Source organism: Lepidothrix coronata, unplaced genomic scaffold, assembly GCF_001604755.1.
Source record: "Lepidothrix coronata isolate B3197 unplaced genomic scaffold, Lepidothrix_coronata-1.0 Scaffold14, whole genome shotgun sequence".
In the NCBI taxonomy this organism is placed as follows: Eukaryota; Metazoa; Chordata; class Aves; order Passeriformes; family Pipridae; genus Lepidothrix; species Lepidothrix coronata.
In genome coordinates this window covers 6,490,314-6,509,103 of record NW_016690194.1, presented here as the reverse complement: position 1 = coordinate 6,509,103, position 18,790 = coordinate 6,490,314, and the positions used below count along the sequence as shown (strand labels likewise).

Sequence of the window (18,790 nt, the reverse complement as noted above, 5' to 3'; positions counted from 1 at the left end):
GACAATATTTCATCTGAAAACATGACAGGAGATGTATTTTCCTGCTGATTCAAACACATCAGTTGAAAACTAGAGACATTTTACCACACTAGTTCCTACCCACCTCTTCTCTCAAGAAAGAGAAAACTCAACAGTAGAGGCAAAAGTGATTCTGCTATGATCACTTAATTTTGTAATGTTCAGTATTTAGAAAGCCAACATAAGAATGGGGCTAAACAGGGAAAACTGGATGATGATTACTGAATGAAATGCTGAATTTTTTTTTAAGTGCCATCTGTTGCTTGTTTGGAGTTGACAAATAATTTCGAAAACATTCCCTGCAGTATTGCAAAATATCTGTATCATTGTTCAGTATAGAACAGCATTTAAAAATATTTCCCAAGAAATACATACAAATTCGAATGCTGTTTATCACAGAAATGTTCCACACTGACAGCAGTTTCATACCTTTTCCATATTTACTATATAAAAAGGCAGAGAGAGCTCAGCGTTAAGTTGCAAGGATATCTTTAATATTCATTAAGAACAGACAATATTTTAAAAAAATATATAGACAGGTAAATATTTAATGAAAAACCTCAAATGGACAGGTAATTTAAAGGACAGAGTTTATCAGGAAAAAGAAGTCTGCATCACATTAACACTTTCAGAAAGAAAGGAAAACACTTAGTAGAGAAATACCTAAAAAAACACAGGAGCAATCTTAGAATCAAGGTGCAAAACTGAGCCTGTCACATCTATTTTGCGTATTAAAACACTCCACAAGTTTGAGAAAAGATTTGACAAAATTAAGACTCCTTCTGATTACACCATTAAAAACCCCATAATTATTTGTTTTTCAAAAATAACCATTTAAAACATACATTTTCCTAATATTGAGATAACCTTTCTTTTATTTATGCCATTAAGGTTGAACAAGGTTGTAAAAAGAGCGTCTGGCTGCCAGATATCAGGAAAGGGACAAAAAAGATGTGGTCACATCTAGCAATATCTCTCCGAAATGCAACCAACCAGACAGTTGTATGATTAAATTACTTATTTTAATTTCCTGGCCAAGAAGCTGATCCCAGACTCCTTCCCTTGAATGATTTTGAAGTATCTTGGTACTTACTGAAAGGTTAGTGGTATTTGGAACATACTGATCCTGTTCTCCCAGGAGTAAGTCAATCACAGGGTGCCTCCCATTTTTAATAATTATTTCTTGCCGATTATCTTGCACAACTGGTCTGCAAAAAAGAAAATATATTAATTCTAATTTATTGTAACTAATAATTTACTGCAACTAAAGCCTGCAGGAGGGTCACCTATGATGTAGATTTTTGTGAAAAAAACTCTCAAATTATAAAAATCAATTATTGACATTAAGCATTTCTAAAGACTTCCTTACTTTCAGTCGGTTACAAAAGAATATATTAGCAAATTGGATAAGGAAATTCCACCTTAACTGCAAATTTGTCTACAAGTCTACTAATGTAACGTCTAATTCTTCACTACATATCTCCATGTCTGAAAAGCTCCATCTCCAAATACTGAATGTTCTTCACAGAACAAAAACCAAAAAAGAAGCATGTTCCACTGAATTCTATTCTTTTTGTTCTCTGCAACCTACTTTTTCTTTTCCATTGTAAACTGAATTGCAGCACTCAGTGGAGAGGTAAATGCGGTGCCATGTCTCAGCAACATTTTCCTACCCCAGAAGTACAACCACTCTGAAATAAGAGCAGTAACTTATAGGGAGAGAGGCAGCAGCTCTGGGAAAAAGAGGATACTGGAATAAAGCCACAGAATTTTAAGACTGGAAATGAACTGATACTCTGGATGGTCTTTAAAGGGAAGATGTGGGGAGTGGGAGTATGCAATTTAGAAGGAAAATGGAGATGAAATAAATGGCACATTAGAAACACAAAGCACTGGGGAAACAGATGCAAACTGATAATGGCAGGTTTTTTCCCAGCAGTTGTATAGCTGAGATGAAACCAATATATAGACAATCTTGAGCCTTATACTACCTTTTCAACAGCATCCCTTAAACCATTCACAGCCTGGAGAGTGGACACCCAAACATCAGATGATGGTCTCTGGACTACACACACCATCACCTTTACCTCTCTAACGTTTCTGCCTGAGAGCCTTGATGCTGTAAATAATCTGTGTAAAGGAAGAGTGTCCCCACCCAGGGATCCTCAGATGCCTCTGAACTGTGAGAGGTGCTCAGCTCTCACCCACAACTATGCAGAGCACTTGTGCTCCTGACCTGGCTCACTTACCTACCTGAGGTTGAGCTATAGGAAACAATCCTCACTGAGTCAAAAAACATTCCTCAAAAATGCTTAGTATTACTGTCCTAATCTTTCCTTCAGCAGCTCTCCAAAATTAATTAGTGACACCTTCCCTGCAGCTGAAGTTTCACTGAGAAGTCTCTTTCCAGCTAGTTTATAAGCTCTAAGCCATTCTAAAATTCAGTGAATTATTTAAACCCTGGCACAGTGAATTAATCAGACTTTAGTTTGTTTTCTCATCTGAGTATACAGAAATAAGTGAGCAATTACTTTCAAAGAGATTTTTACAGAGGCACACGCGATCCCAAGAGTCCAGAGGTGATCAATATTATGTTTAAAGATGTATAACAGCAGAAGTACATGTAAGCTGATTTCATTTGCCTATGTGCGGGTCTTGGGCAGGGGCAGATGCACAGCTCATCACACCGGATCCCAGGTGAAGCATCCCCTCTGCTCTACAAGCTGGAACTAATATTTATCTATTATTTATCTGAAATACATCACTGAAACAGACCTCAAATACCTGAGAAATTGAGGCAGTAGAAAGATATTATGAACTCAGACCTTGCTGAGGAAAAAAAAAAAAGAGAAAAAGAAGTCCATGCAAAGTCCAACATTTATTTATATATAGTGAGATATCCACTAGACTCAGGTCAAACAAAAAACATAATTTGTTTGTTGATTTGTTAATTTGAGATAACATGTAAAATTTGAGCTGTAATGTTTACAGATTTGTGTTTTGCCCAGAAGTGTTGTTTGGCAAAATCAGATTAAGTTGAAACTATTGTAAACAATTTTAATAATGCATTTTATCATAGTACAGATATTAAAATCTGATTTATTTTAAATACCCTCTTATAATTCCGTTAAAAATCCCAAATAAAAATTAAAAATTGATTACCTGCAATAGTCTCCTTGTTTAGCCACCAGGGCAAGAGAGAACAGGCAGTCGACAGTTGCTAGGTGACCAATGGCTTTAGACACAGAGTGATAATGTTCACTGAAATGGCTGTACCAAAAAAGGGAAAAGTAACAGAAGAAAAGGGGAAAAAAATAATTCTGCACAGATACAGAAGCATTGTCAAAATACACTCCATGCAAGTTCTTCACAGAGCTCCTGTGGTTGCTAAACCGTTCTGAATTCAAATCTCCCAGCAGTGATTTAGGTTGCAACAGGAGGACACAATCTTAATCAAGATGGACTTTATGACATTCTAAGAGTGAATTATTTTTAAGCACAAAAAATCAGACAAAAATGAAATTCATTAGGTAGCATATTAAGAGTCAGCAGTTGCCTCAATGAGATCTGTAAAAATGCCACAATTTGTCACAGTGGCAGCTGAATCCCAATCACTGGTTCAACTTCAACCATAAGTTACAATCAGAAAAGAACCAAACTAAAGAGTGTCCGACACAGGAGTTGTCTACAATTTCAATAAAGTATGGTTGCTACAGCAGAAAACTCAAGAATTAATTTTCATTTTATGTACTGCTTCCCCAGCACAATAATGACGTTACCAGGGGAGCAAAGTTTTCAGTAAAGTTCATTCTGTTCATCCTCAAGAATTTGTCTTCTCCCCTCTCCTAGTCTCAAAGGTACAATATAGAATACAAAACCAGCAGGGGAGCAAAGTTTAATAAACAAAGACATAAATGAATGGAGGAGTGGGAAAGAAGAGCACTTTCCTACACCCAGGTCTTTCCTTGTTGTCTGCTGTTATACAACATTATTGAAAACAGCCAAGGGAACATGAAGAGAACCATTTTCTTAGCACTGCACAGGAAACACACCCGGAGAAGTGCGAATTGGAATGTTTTTCTAGTTTCTATCAAATTTAGAGAATTGCTGGGTTCCCACTATGGGGCAAATCCAGTGAGACAATTTCAGAGGGGACTTGCTAAGCTTTTGCAAATTATCATTGCATGACAAGAGGAACAATTTCACCAGCTTTGCAATTCATGGAAGTAAAAAAATAACGGATAACTGGACAACTGAAAAAAGCATTCAGAAGTCCCAGAAATAATTTTTAAACTCCCATTTTAAACATCCTTTGGCCAAAAAGTCAAATTACACCACTAAAAACTCTGACCTCAGACAAACAGATGTTCCAGATGTGAGGGACAATAAAACTCCCACTACTTTCTAGCAAAGAATCATAGTCAAACTCAGGACACTGTAAAAAATATAATTAATAATAACACTACTATATAATATTAATAAATAGTAGTACTACTTCAACAATAAAACTACTCGATTCAGTTTCACTCAGCTGTACTTTTAGATTCTTAATTATTTTTAAAAGAATTAATATTAATTTATTAATATATTAGAATAACAGTATTAATATTATATTATTATTTTGTTCTTAATAAAACTAATATCTTATGTGATATTAGTTTTCGAACTTTGAGAGACACCTTACATAATTAATAGTGTATTTTCATTAGAATGTGAAAATACAGAGATATCACTGCTAGTCTCAGGACTCAGACTTCAAGGTCCTGCCTTCAACTGCTTTAAGCAACATTTTAATTGACTACCTATGAGGTTGTTCTGGACAACTACGAACTTCTTTTTAGATAAACATCTTTCTTTTTCTCCTCTTACAGCAAACTCCAAACCAAATACAATGATGAGGACGGGCTGTATTTTGTAAACTCACTCTAAGAAGTTCAGCCACTCAGCGCTGCAGTCAAGGATGAGCTTCTCCTGGAGCTGATTCAGATGCCTGTAATTTTCTATGATAAAAGGAGAGTGGAAGCGGCTCACAGCTTTTGTGCTTGAAGGGAGAGAGAAGCCAAACAGGAAATCAAGGTCACCAAGCAATCAGCTACACCATCTACATGCAAAATTGGAATAGTTTTCTTACTCACTGAGAGCCTTGAAAATAGATGATTAAGAAAAAAAAAACGTTCTTTTGTTGTGGTACCAAACCCTATTGATTCCACTGGTATTTAGTGTGAATAAAGTGGTCAGTTACTACGCCACTGTCCACTCACAAGGCTTCTGAAATGTTTTGCACAATGTGGCATATATCATCAAAGTTTACATATTCCACAAAACTCTGTTCACAAAACACTGCTTAAATGGATGGCTTTTCTGTAGCTGGTTGCATATACAATGAACTACACAAAGAAAATTACTTTAAAAAGGAAAACTTCATGACAAGCCTGAAATGAACTTTGTAAATACAGCGTGCCTTGCTAGTTTCCACTTGGGGCACTTGGTATTTGTTTATGTATTTTCATTAAGGACTCACTGTGGGGTACCCAGGCATTATTTTACAGAATCCAGATTAGCTGCAATTCATTCACCATATTAATTCGGTCTAATCTCTGCACTTTCAATACTGAACTCTTGCATAAGTTAATAGAACATCACTTCAGAGTTCACCTGTGATATCTGTGCTCACATATTACAAACTGGGTCTTGTAGAAAATTCAGCATTTACATGGACATTATAACTTTAAGGTATTCGCCCCCTCTGAATCATAAATTACTGAGGGGAAATAAAAGCCAACTACATAATTCAGTCCATCGCTGTTTCACCTGCTAGAATAAAATAAGAACAATCAAAATTTTATGAAGCACTGGCACATGCAAGCTACAGGCACAACTGAATCAAGACCATGGTTTTAACACCAGTACATGTACTTTAAAAGGTTAGGTAAATAATACAGTGCTCTAAGGATCTACTGTGTAAAAACAAATGCTTTAAGCACTCCATTTTTTCTGCTTGGTTTTGTTTGCTTTTGATCAATAAATTTACAATTGTGGTCGGTTGGGTTCAGCTAAAAAAAAAAACATAAACAAATGAAGCAATGAGAATGTGTATGTAATTAATTGTAATACCAAAATAGCATGGTTTTACTTCTATATTAAAATAGAACAACTTCAAAGATATTTTACGTACCTACTAATCATAACCCAGTCAGATGGCACAGATGATTTATGGGAATTCTTGACTTCTATCAGAAACTAAAATAACAGAAATGTAATAATATTACACATCATGGGAAGTCAGGAAGGCTAGAGAATCATAATCATTATAAATCAAGAAATCTGCATGAATTGGAGGAAAACAATATTCAGCCTGAAGAGACTGAGCAGACCAGAAGTTAATGTTCTTTCTCCCCCAGAAAACCAAGGGTTATGACATACATAACCCTCCTGTATCTAGAGAACCTTGCTTGAGGTTTGAATCAACTCAGGGGCAGAGAGGGAGGCACAGGGAAAACCACCAGTAATGGCAGGATGCTCAGTGCAGTGAAATATAGGTGATGTGTTTATTGCAATGTTTTGTATGATTCATGTCAGTTATCTTTGTAACACCAGCCTGAGGCCCTGGATGTCAGAGAATTGAAGCATTCCTGATCACAAAATTCAGCTGGAAAACGAATTACCTGCAGAGATTAGATTAACACAGACTATGCCCACATTTACAGAAATCCATGAGACGCTGGTCTGACAAAGCTTTTCCATTATAATTAATACGATTTAGATAAAACCTTCCACAGCCCACTGGAATAGCCAGCAATCACCCTCAAGTACAAACAAAAATAAAAGTCCTGATATGGGCACAAAAAAACCCAGCAAGGGCATGGTGGACGAGTTCTTCATTCACCTAAAACACTTTCAAGATATTTGTCTTGAAATACTTCTTATTGCTCTTCTCCTGTGAAGAAGCATTTGAATTCTACATCTATCAGCATGTAAGCAGAATATACCACACACATCTGAGGAAGAAAGACCTCAAATCAAACAGACTCCTGTTCTACTTCTACGTTTTTCTCCTCTCTAACAATTCCCTTTCCCTTACTCCTACTCCTTTGGTGTCTTTCCTTTCCTCACTGACCATTTTCTCTGACCCTTCCCCTGTTGACCCTTTTGGTGTCTCTGAGACACCCTCACCAGATATCATGAAATAAGAGCTCCTTTTACCAATACACCAACACACATCTCCATCTGCAATGGTTTCTGAGCTATGCCCTGCTCTCTTATATGTCTGCACTGACTGGTGGTTTTTAACCCTCCTATCAACTCCACATTTCGGTACTTCCTCAGGTGCTTTCTCCTCTCTTTGATCAGTTCCTCTCTTTTCCTTGCCTTCACACAGCTGTCATCACATACTCTTAATGTAGCCTCCCTGAGAGAAACTTTTCAAATCCTGGCTCTTTCCTCCCTCAGACAATACCCAAACACACTTTTCCACTTTCCCGCTGAATTTCAGTATCTCTGCTGACAACCTGTGCAACTCTTGGGCCACGTGTTTGCTGTTCTCGGCTCCACCATCAACAGGTCTTTGTCAAAGGCTGCTGTTTCTAATTCATCCCTTCCCACATTCTCCCTCATTTCAGCAGTGCCGGTTTGCTCCCTCCTGTGTCGCTTGGGTCCTTCTCACTTTCTGAAGTCCTCCATGGGCCAATTCCAGTTCCTTCCCTCCCTGTCCTCACCCATTCCTCTCCCCTACTCTCCATTTCTCTCCATTTCCCAACTCCTTTCTTTTCCCAATTTTCTATGGAGTTTTCTCAGCCCTCCTACTCTCAGTTCCCAAAGGACAGTGCTGAGCTGTGCTACCTCACTGCTCCCCTCAGTTCCCCCACAAATTTTGCAGGATCTGACATCTCTTTTTTCACCACTGAACTTCTCAGCTCACTGGAGCATGTCCTGCCCACACTTGCACAGCACCTACAAACAAAAGCTCCAGTCTAAAGCACTGTTTCTAGAATTCAAACAACATTTATCATTCTTTAATACGGTTCCTCTTATCTCCCATCTTTCAAACTACAGTCTTACTCAGTACTTAAAAATTCTTCCACCATTCTCCAAGTTAACTACATGCTGTGCTTTCTGGTCCTCTGAGAGTATTTCAGCACTTACTGGTCACAAAATTAACCCTGGAAGTATATGAGTGCTTTTACATACATAGAAAAACGAAGCATCACTGAAACAAATTGAACTGCGCTAATGTGTGCAGTTTCTATTATTTAAATCACTAAAGTAATTGTCTTAACAAGTAAGAGTCATACTATAAGAAAACTGTTCTTCAAAGTTGGACAAAAGATTATAGTCAAATGACCTCATCAAGCATCATACTAAGTTCTAGTAGGTCTCACTTTTAAGATGTTTTCTAGACAAGAATGGGTGCAGTCATATTTTAATAAATACAGTATTACCTCTTGACCTGAAACTGTAACATACTCAGCAAAAGGATTCTTAATCTGTTTACGAATGTCTGGCAGATGCAATTGGATTTTAGAAAGCACACCCTGGATGTCCTCCTTTTTCTTTCTGATGACAGGGAAGTCTGTAAGGTCCTTGAACAACTGGGTTTTATCTCCAGTCCTATCCATAAAAAGCATAAGACAAAATAATGGTCAAAACAGAGATACATTCCCTGATTCTGCTTATTTTAACTTGTTATTCTCATTTGTTTTAACATTAGCTTTACTTCCTTCTAAATACAGATTTTCAGGTGCTTGGTCATGGTACAGCATATTTACCAAAAGCTGCCATACTCATGACATGAATAGAAAGGCACTTTGCATACAGAGCACCCCAAGTGCTGACGACATCTTTATTATGATTAAATGTGAAGCTTTAGATAATTTCTGCATAACATGCACACAGATTTTTAACATATTTAGAATCTGGCCAAATTTGGGCATATTTTAATGAGAATTGCAAAGAAACCCCTCCCCCAAGGTCCTCATCGAAGCAGAATGCCATCAGGGCTTTCTCAGAGCAGCTCTGAGAAAACTCTTCCTTGTTTTCTCCAGAAAAGATTAACCCGAGCACTTTTAACTACATGCAAAACAATGCTCTTTTCTAGTTTCAACGTCAGAAAAAATGACAAAATTATTTTGGCTGCACTAACTCAGCTCAGGATTGACATCTGAAACAGGGAATGCCATTCAAATGGTTAAAATCTGGGACCTGAACTAGCTACTAAAAACATGGTTGTCAACAAAAATAACAAAAATTTAACTTACCCTATTAAGTATCAGGCAAAGAATAAAAAGCAGTGCAATCAACACTAAGTTAATTGGAATACAATTTTGTATTTTAGAGCAAACAAAACCCCTACCAATTAATTACATAATTACCCTGAAAACTAATATGTTGAGAGCAAGTAATTAGCCAACCGAAAGTATTAGAACATAGAAGTAATAAAAAAATCTAATATTCTACTTACTCTGCTACCCCTCTGACTGGGAATAAAACTACAACTGGAGCCAGTGACCAGGCAGGTAACACAAAGCTGTGCTTTGGCTTTGCATTACATTTCGTTGGCATTATGTAAGTGATAGTAAAGATGCCATTTTAAAATACAATACTAATTTTTAGAAACGATTTTGTGCTAATTAGACCCGTTTCCATGGGAATTCAAAGGGAAAAAAAAGATCACCAGTAGCCAGCAGCTGATTGTGAAGACTGTCAGTGCTATGTGATGCCAACAAAAAATTTTAAAGTTGACAGTTTAAAAATAGAAAAAACACAAACCCAAAATCTCCAACTCTCGATAAAAAAAGCCCTAGAGCAGAGGGATACTTTTGAAAACAGCTACAGGATTTTATCCACACCTCATAACAAAATTAACATGTGATGTAGTGTCTGCACAAGTGTGTGTGCTCACATATGGATGTGAGTACTATTCATGATTTTTATAAAAGAAATGTTTTGGAGTAAAAACAATACTGGCACATAAAGTTGAGATAAATAAAGGCTGAAAGATATGTTATTTTAGTCATCTTGAATCAGTGCAAATATGTATTCTGCAGATCAATGATGATATCTTTCTACTTATACCATTTTTGTATACTATTGTACCCATGATCAATACAGTGACAGAAAAAAAACCCCTGTATTTCGAATCTACAGTAAATGTGGTGTAATTTAGATACAGTCAGTTTTGTCATAAACTGCCACAACTATAATTGGACACCATACATCAGCAGAAATCTCATAATCCCACCTATGCAATGGGCAGAGCAAATCCTTCTGCCCTTCTCAATGCCTTAATTTATACACCTTGGATCTGTCTCTCATTCAGAAACAAATGCAGTTAAGTTCTAGGCTTCAGTTCTTAAATCTAATTTTAAATCCCAGTTTGGAAAAGAAAAAAAATGTTTTATAAATAAGGTGGATGCCCCAATGTAATTATATATTGAACTATATACCACATCTGTCATCAAAGGAACAGTACAAAAAAATTATTTGAAGACACTCTCCAGTATAATGCATATTAAGTCCACCTTCTTCCTCTACCTTTTATTTTTTTTGGACCAACAAAGGACATAATTAAGACAAAAAAGGCAGACAGCTTTAATGAATTGTCACAAAAATAGTAAAAGGCTTATTTCTGACAGCAGAGCACCCACTCTGCTAAAGGCCAAGTCTCCCTTCAAAAAGAGATGTGAAAACAATTTATTCTAATGCAAAACACATTTTCGCTGTAAATTCATTGTCCAAAATAGATGAAAAATTTTAAAAAGTTATTTGGCCTGAGGCAAACACCCACTAGGCAAAATGCTTGCTCAGCTAGTTTAACTTTAAAAAAAGAATATAAGCCATAGATAACAACAACTTATGTTTTAACTAAAAGCTATTGTACATAAATACAAAATAAAAAATTTAAAACAAATGTGTACTAAAACAAGATGCATAATTTGCATAACTGAATACACTTAATCAGAAAGCTTTTGAGGCACAGAAGATTCATCTATTTTCTCTACTTACTTGGCTGCTTCTTCATTAAGGATCTTTAAATAATGTTGTACTGGAGAGAGAAGCTCTGGGACTTCCAACAGTGCACTTTTTAATAGCGGAGATCTCACATGGGAATGCAGCACTGGGACAAGAGCTTGGATTTCCAAGTGCAGGCGAGACAGGGTGCTGACAATCAGGAAGAACTCTTGTGTTGAGCACTGAGAAGGGAAGCAATAACTAAATAATTCCAATGTCCTGTATTTTCATTAAATCCTACAGGTTCTTTTGCTTTTTGAAAATGTGACAAAATACAATTAGATGTATGGACAGTAACATAACTGCACCATCTTGGCCCATTCATGAGGTTAATTAAGCATAGTTAAGCATACCAGTTGTCTCAACAATCATCATTAGGAATCAGCCAAGAGCTGATCTCCAGTGCTCCTGGTGCTGGAGGGAGATGTGCATACAAAAGCAGAAAAGGGGGCAATAATGCGCAAAAATAAAAAGAGCAGGTAGAGTAACTTTAGGAGCACCACACCTTGTTCATATGTGCCTGTGAATCTGTGTTATCTGCACCCCCACGGGGCTTCTTGCAAGAGGTTTGGAAAGACAGAGCGGGACACAGACAGGGAGAGTCTTGGAAAAAGAAAGGGAAAAAATAAAACCCAGAGAAAGAGAAAACCAGCAGTCCCTGTTTAAACCACTAATATTACTTATGCTGTGGTTCAGGCACTTTGCTGTTGGATTCCAGATGCTCTTCAGTGTCAGCCTAGTTTGTTACCTTCAGCTCATTCTCAAGAAGGATTTTGCAGTTAACAACCCTGAGGAACCAATTCCCCTCCTGTCACACTCCCAGTTCCCCACTCAGCTGTGCCAGGTACCTGAGGTGCTTGTGCCCCACTTACAAATCAGTTAACACTGATTCTGAAATGGCCTGTGCAGCACTGTTTGCATTTGTGCTGCACCAGATCTCACAGAAAGAATTGTAGAAAGAATCGTATCCTGCAGAATACACCACCTAAGGAGTCTTTCTGCTGTGCCTTTTGCAATCGGATATGTCTGTCTCGTATTGGCCTCATAAGCCACCAGCGTGCCTGTAGCAAATGTGGATAGAGCCTTCCCAAATCTTCGTTCGCGAAGCCTCGCCATGATGTGATATGGCACCAGATCTACAAACCAAACGGAAACCTGGCAAACCTGGCTCTGTGGGACACTTAATGCTCTCAAACCTTGCTGAATTCAGTGACACTCCAAGACATTTCCATTTCAGAAGGTTTGAAAAAAGTTGTCCATAAATAATTATGCTGATACTTTTTCATATTTTACTGATCTGTAGAAACATTCCTCCTTTAGTCTTCTGAAATTCTCCTATCAGTCAACTGACAGCACTGAAAAAACCAGCTTAGTTTCCTCACCTGAAGATGCAAGGAAAGCAGTAGGATATATCCCCTTTGTATGCACATCCTGCTCTTCCTACATTTTTTTCTCTCCTACCCCAGCAGTCTAGAATTCAATTACTGGTCAGGATTTGGTGGTGATCAATACAATACTGATTACAGAACATGTAGGTTTCAGTGAAACACTATTTCACAGAACATACCTACATTTTCATTTTGCCATCCTTTCAGTTTCTCCCCAGAAGTAAATTTTTCTTTCTCTTTCCTTCCCACACCCATGTGCAAGAACTAAGACAATTCTCTCATCTATTACTCTATTGTTATTTCTCCCAAATAATGACTGTACCCAAACACAGAAGCAAGTATTAACAAAAATGCAATTTAACCATGGTATTTCATGACATTCAGGAAGACCACAGAGATTACATTCTGAATGTTTCTGGAACATCTAAGCTCACCTCTTTTACAGAACTACTGAAATAGGGATAGAAGAGACCCTTCAGGTGGTTTCCTTGAAACTGCTCCAATTTTTCTGTGTTAGTTTTCTTTATGTCTGCCCTTATATTCCAAGAAACCATGTGCTTACCACTAATCCATAAAGCAACAATTAGCATCATGTAAAAGTTTTATCGGACAGCCTAAATTTCCCTTCCATTAAATTAATTCAAATATCTCTAGTTTTAGTTTTTTGTATTACAGTAACTCAACTGCTTCTTTGCTGTTAACACCATTCAAATACCTCTAAGCCTTCTATTCTCCTTCAATCATCAATGTAATCAAAAGAATGGTCTTTCAATCTTTCTTCATAGGCCATCCGTTATTCAGTCTCATGAAAACTTTGGGTTTCCTCTGCACTTGCTGCAATTTATCATCGTCTTTCTGATAATCTGGGACTTATTTCTCCCACTTTGCAAAAGCTCTGACAACAAAATAAAACAAAATAATAAAGCAGTAAATCTGTATGAGAAATAAATAATCTGGTTTTATTATAAGCAAAATGAATTTAGTGAAAAGCAGGGGTTGGTGGGATTTCTTTCTTCTCTTTCATTTAATTCCAAGAGTTTTAGGCACCTTGTGGAGACTGTAAGGTGAAAAGCCCCGTCTGGGCATGACACCAAGGAAACATCGTGGTCGGAGTAGGGAAAAAAATATATAAAAATAGAAAATATACCCTGGCCACATGGCTGGCCTTGGTGCGCAGAGACCCCCCTCTGTACATAGGAGTACATCATCAATCAATCAGGAGAGAGGGTAACACCCCCTCCTGAGTTCAAAAAATTACCTTTTAAGGTAAAATACCTTACACCTGTTGAATATTTAACAGCTTATGTAACCAAAAGGGTAAAAAAGGGCGCGTTTTTCAAACGGCGGGGTGCTCGGACCAGGTCACGAGTTCGTGCACCCAGCACGCTGTTAATAAAGCTCTTTGTTTCACTGTATTTGGTCGTCTTCTAAATTTTCATTAGAGATATTTCTCACATCTGTCAATGGCATTTGAGATCAAAGTACAGAGGAAAGACTAAATAAATGACAAATTCAGGCTTGGACTCAAAGTCAAATACAATATGACTGACAGCATCATCATCATCATCAACATTGATGCAGATAAGGGATAAAATTCTGCCAGACTTCCCTTGAATACAAAATGTACTCAGGAATGCAAAGGCTGTTTCATGGAAGAGCAATGTCCAGAAAAGAATGAGGAAATATGGACAGTAAGAAATAAGAAAAAAGGGATTAAACAGGGCCTTTATTAATACATGATATATATAAGTGCAGGAAAGGGAAAAGTGTTTGAGAATATATGAGAACACCTGTCTAAGGAGTTTGGCAATAAGGGTGGTGAGTCTGACGAACATGAGCCTTCAGTAAGAGGAGAAAGCTGGATTTCAATTCAGCATCACCTGAAACAAACTCCAGAGCTACCATGAGATATGTCAAAAGATGCTTAAACATGCTAAAGTTTGTCACAGCAATTCTGATGGCCCACATGCGGTAACAGTCACCTATGAATTAAAACCTATTTGATTCTATGACTACAGTCAACAGCACCTTTGGGGAAAGGGAAATTCAGCTTTACTGCAAACAACCTTGTTAAACAGAGCATTCCCAAGAAAGGGGTGTGCATACCCCTTTTGTGCTTATTCAGAGAATTCCTGTTTCCCTGACTCCAGGGGACTGCAGGACTTTGCATCTAAAATTTAATGCCTCCACTGCAGAAGTAATTTAGTGAACAAACAGAGAACTTGGAACAGATACATAAAAATAACTCTGAAAAGCTGGGTTCCATTACAGTAAGACTGATTCCATTTAAGTCCCAAGTAACCTTACAAAAGCATACAACTGTGTTACAAACTAGAAGCTTTTAAAATACAAGTAAAAATGGTTTACATAAAGCAGGATTAACAGTCTGGCATTCACAGAAGATTCTCACAAGCTTATTCAGTGCTATTTTTGAAGTGTAGTTTTGAGATGCCACCAATAATAGCTACAGCTTCTCTGGCACTAGAAAAATAACTTCAGAGTTGACATGGATGCCAAACAATAGTTTCAGCCAGGAGTTTACTGAAAATGGCCTGGCAGCCTCTGAGGATGCAGGAGAGATCACAGAGATCCAACACCCTCTCAACAACACCGACAGCAATTCTGCCCTGTTTGCATTAGTGAAAATGTTTCCAACAGACATCCAGGGCTGACAACCACTGACCACTCACTGCAAGTTAAAAGCATTTCAAACAACAAAAAAATATATGGGAGTTGATGCAGCACACATTTATCACTCTTTTCAAGCTGCAATAGACACTTTTATTAGTATAGAGAACATACTTTGGTTTGGGAAAAATGAGGTATTTAATTTTAAGGTTTTTAACTCCCCTTGTTATGACTTTATATTAATCAGCCTAACGTGGAACAATTTGCTCAAATCACATTTAGTATTGCAAACCTAAAAATATCTCTGATGCAGATTCTTTAGAAGTGCAGTATAGGCAAGATGTGCATGCTATTATTACAGAAGAAAAAAAAGCAAAAAATACCAGGTATGTGTTAGCCAATGTCTACAAAAGATGATGCTAAGGGGAGAATTGATTTAAACCATTCTATAAAAATAGTAACTAATATCTTGGACATATGTAACAGGTATTCATTTAATGAAAGAAAAATCAGAAACATAATATTTTCCTCTGAATCCTCTGAAAATCACACCCTCTCCAACGAAATATCAAATGTACCTTCCAGAGAAGGTTTTCAGCATCATTCTGCTGGACAAGCTTATGTGGAAGATTTTAACTCTTGGCACCCAGCTGAGCAACACCTTTGACCTCTGAGGAGTCTGACTGTGCCAGTGAAATAGTGAAATACTCACTGAAAAACTGGAAGGCACAGTGTTGGCCCTGAGGAGGCTGTGGGCAGCCAAGCAGCAAATCCCCTTCTTGTAGCACCTGCCTGCTTTACTCTGCACAGGTGCCCTGAAGGGGCAGCAAAGCTTTGGTGACTCATTCAGAACTTAACAGGTTTTCCCAACTGCAGTGGTTTGTAAGGAACTCTGAATGAGGGAGAGCCTTTGGCTGAAGTTAGAAGCAGAATAAACTGAAATGACGTTTCGCCACATGTGGTGGTAAGGCTTGATCACTGATCTCACTCCTTCAGTGAAACAGCTTCACTTTTATCTGTTCTGTAAATTTAATGACCAGTTGTTATGATGATTTCTGTCCACTTTGGTGACTGTGCTTTAGTCAAAAAGTAATGTTTATTGAGCAAAGGGTGAAAATACGATAAACATTTACGGATTAAGCCTGTATAAATATTTACTTTCTGAAACACACTGCATGAAATCAGCAAGAAACATCAGGTTGGCCATGTAGGACACATTTCTAAAAGTACTAATGGCTTGTTTACTCTGTACTAGTTTTAAACCCTGTTCAAATATCGTCTGCTGACCCTCTTTTGCCATTCTGCACCCCCAAGGCAAGGCTGAACACTCATCACTCAACTGAGATAAAACAAGAGGTCCTGCCATTCATATTTCCCACTGATTACAGAAAAAAATGCACGTGGTGTAAATTTTCATCATTCTCTCTCTGGTTCTGGAGGGCACGGCTGAACCGGGTATGGAAAACACCACCTCAACAGGACCTAATTCTGCATCAGCTCCAGAACTATTTAGACAAAGCTCTTGAAAAGTCTCCGTCTCTCAGGTTTAGGTTTTGAAGTCAACTTCTGAGTGCTACCAAGAAGTCTTCAAATGTCTCCTCTCCAGTCACCCTTGCGTCCACACAGAGAGCACCGAGGCCACTCTGCCTGGTGAGGTGTCAGGAGCTGAAGCTGCACTGAGAACCACCAGCCCTTGGAAAGTAACTCCCCTCTCCATAGCAACAGCAATACTGCTAGTGTCCTCAACCATTCCAATAGTCTTCTTCAGGCTAGGGCAAGCCTACAGCTGGAACTGTGACCTCCAAGGTACTACCTAATTCCCACAATAAAAATACTGTCCTAATTCCAGACTGTTTATACCTGGGGTAGATCAGCAATAGGTCTTGGTGATGTGGGGTAATGCGAATTTGTGAAGGGCCAGGTTAACAACTGCCAGGTGGAATTATGGTACCAGATAAGACTTATTAAAAAAAAAATTAGTCAGACCAGCAAAACAGACAATGATCTTATTTCCCAGATGAGTTCCCATAAGGATGCCTTGCCTTACAGACTGTTGTCTTGCCGTAATTTTTTTCTGTCTTCTCTAGAGGTCACTGCACAAAGTGCATTCCACAATAAAAGTTCTCCAGTGACTGATCTGAATGTAAAAAACATTCCAAAAACTGTTCAGAATGACTGAGACAACCCAGCCATCTCTGTACACTCTGGAGTCTCTTTGCAAAACAGCTCTTCAAATACTAATGTCACTGAAGTCTAAAGGGCCCGGAGGATGAAACACTTGCCACATTCACCTATTTTTCTTGCAGCTGACAGTGAATTAACAAGCACATTCCTTCAGTTAAGCCATCAGTGAGCTCCACTGGGAGTTTGGATCCCTTAATGGGGAAGAAATTGCAGGGTACTTGAGCATGTGGGAGATGGATATTTAGAATTAACAGAACTGGGAAGGCTCTTGTAGTGGGAACCAAAAAGGCAGCATTCACTGGGGGGAAAAAACCCACAAAAAATCCATGAAGACCAGTTATTCCATGTTCTTGAATGATGCTGCTTTGCAGGGACCTTTCTTCAGGCTCCATATTCATGGTCTAGACTCCACAACCAGTTTCCCAGACTCGGCTTTTGATTCTTTACTCCAAACAGCCCGTCTCTCACAGACACTGCCATCTCCTCAAAGTCCTAAAGATCTAAAGGGATTACTCAGTGCTCCAGATCCTCACCACAGTCCTCTGCAATGGATGCCAACACAGCTTTTTACCAAGGGAAGATAATTCACCAAATGAAAAGTGTGTGCTTGGAGCTTTTCCCCTCTCATTTACCCTTTTCAAGGATTCTGCTGCAGCTTCTTTCCAACATCTGACTCACTAAATACCTATCTTCATGCTACAGTGGCTGTTATTACGACAAACTACATTGTCATATCATTTCAAAAATCACACGAAAGTCCAGAGGCTCTGAATGGCTACATTTAAACATCAGCTTTAAAGCTGAGAAAGGTAAGCAGTTCTACAGCAGGAAGGGACATCTGAAGACACAAGTACATAAAAAAAAATAAAAATAGAATGTAAAAAAACCCAAAAAGAAACACACCAAACCAAAAAAACTCCACATGGTAGCAGTAGAGCACTGCCAGGATGTTGTGAAATACAGATATATCTCTAGAAACAGTATTATGTATGAAACCTGAAATGAGTTTAACCATTAAAAAGTGAATTATCTAATTCCTGGGCAGTTGTTTGTTAAAAAAACCCAATGTAGTGTTTTGGACCTTGGTTTTTCCCCAGAGGCTGAAAAGTGGTAGACCCCAAGGGGTGGAAACCCCTGGAAGTTTTGAAGTTTTGCCCAATGGGCGCTCCTGCAAAAATGTAAACATATCACAAGCTCACCAGAAGAGATGAGTTGTAGTTTAGTTGTTGTTGGAGAGGTGGCCATGTTGTGAGCCACGAGGTAGGGGCTCTGAGCCCCTCGGGGCCTCTGGCCCCCTCCCAGCCCCCGGCTGGGGGGATTGCAGAGACTTGGAACAGTCTTAGACTGGGCTAAGTGTCTGTAGTATGCTGGGAGATGTTTTTCTCCATGGGCGCAGAGCAGCAGCCAGCACTGACCAGAGAAACGGTGGCACAGAGCCAGGACAGATAAGACCTGAACCGGAGAAGCAACAGAGACATGCAGCATCGCAGAAAGGACTCCTGGAAAGGGAGAGAGAGAGAGCATGCAGCAGAGCTACAGAGTTTGGGGTAAGACTGATACCAGAC

The 18,790-nt window shown here is 38.4% G+C and overlaps 1 protein-coding gene across 10 annotated transcripts in view; it reads right to left on the bottom strand.

Annotated features, from left to right (window-relative positions):
* MSH3 (mutS homolog 3) overlaps positions 1 to 18,790 on the bottom strand; it is a 94,824-nt gene that overhangs the window by 24,142 nt on the left and 51,892 nt on the right. For all 10 annotated transcript variants that reach the window (XM_017806222.1, XM_017806229.1, XM_017806225.1 and 7 more), the window contains exons 14-19: positions 11,020 to 11,207; positions 8,457 to 8,625; positions 6,194 to 6,258; positions 4,943 to 5,059; positions 3,181 to 3,288; positions 1,112 to 1,226 (exon numbers count right to left, since the gene is read on the bottom strand). In XM_017806222.1, coding sequence (XP_017661711.1) covers positions 1,112 to 1,226; positions 3,181 to 3,288; positions 4,943 to 5,059; positions 6,194 to 6,258; positions 8,457 to 8,625; positions 11,020 to 11,207 — 762 coding nt within the window. The remainder of the gene's footprint in view (positions 1 to 1,111; positions 1,227 to 3,180; positions 3,289 to 4,942; positions 5,060 to 6,193; positions 6,259 to 8,456; positions 8,626 to 11,019; positions 11,208 to 18,790) is intronic.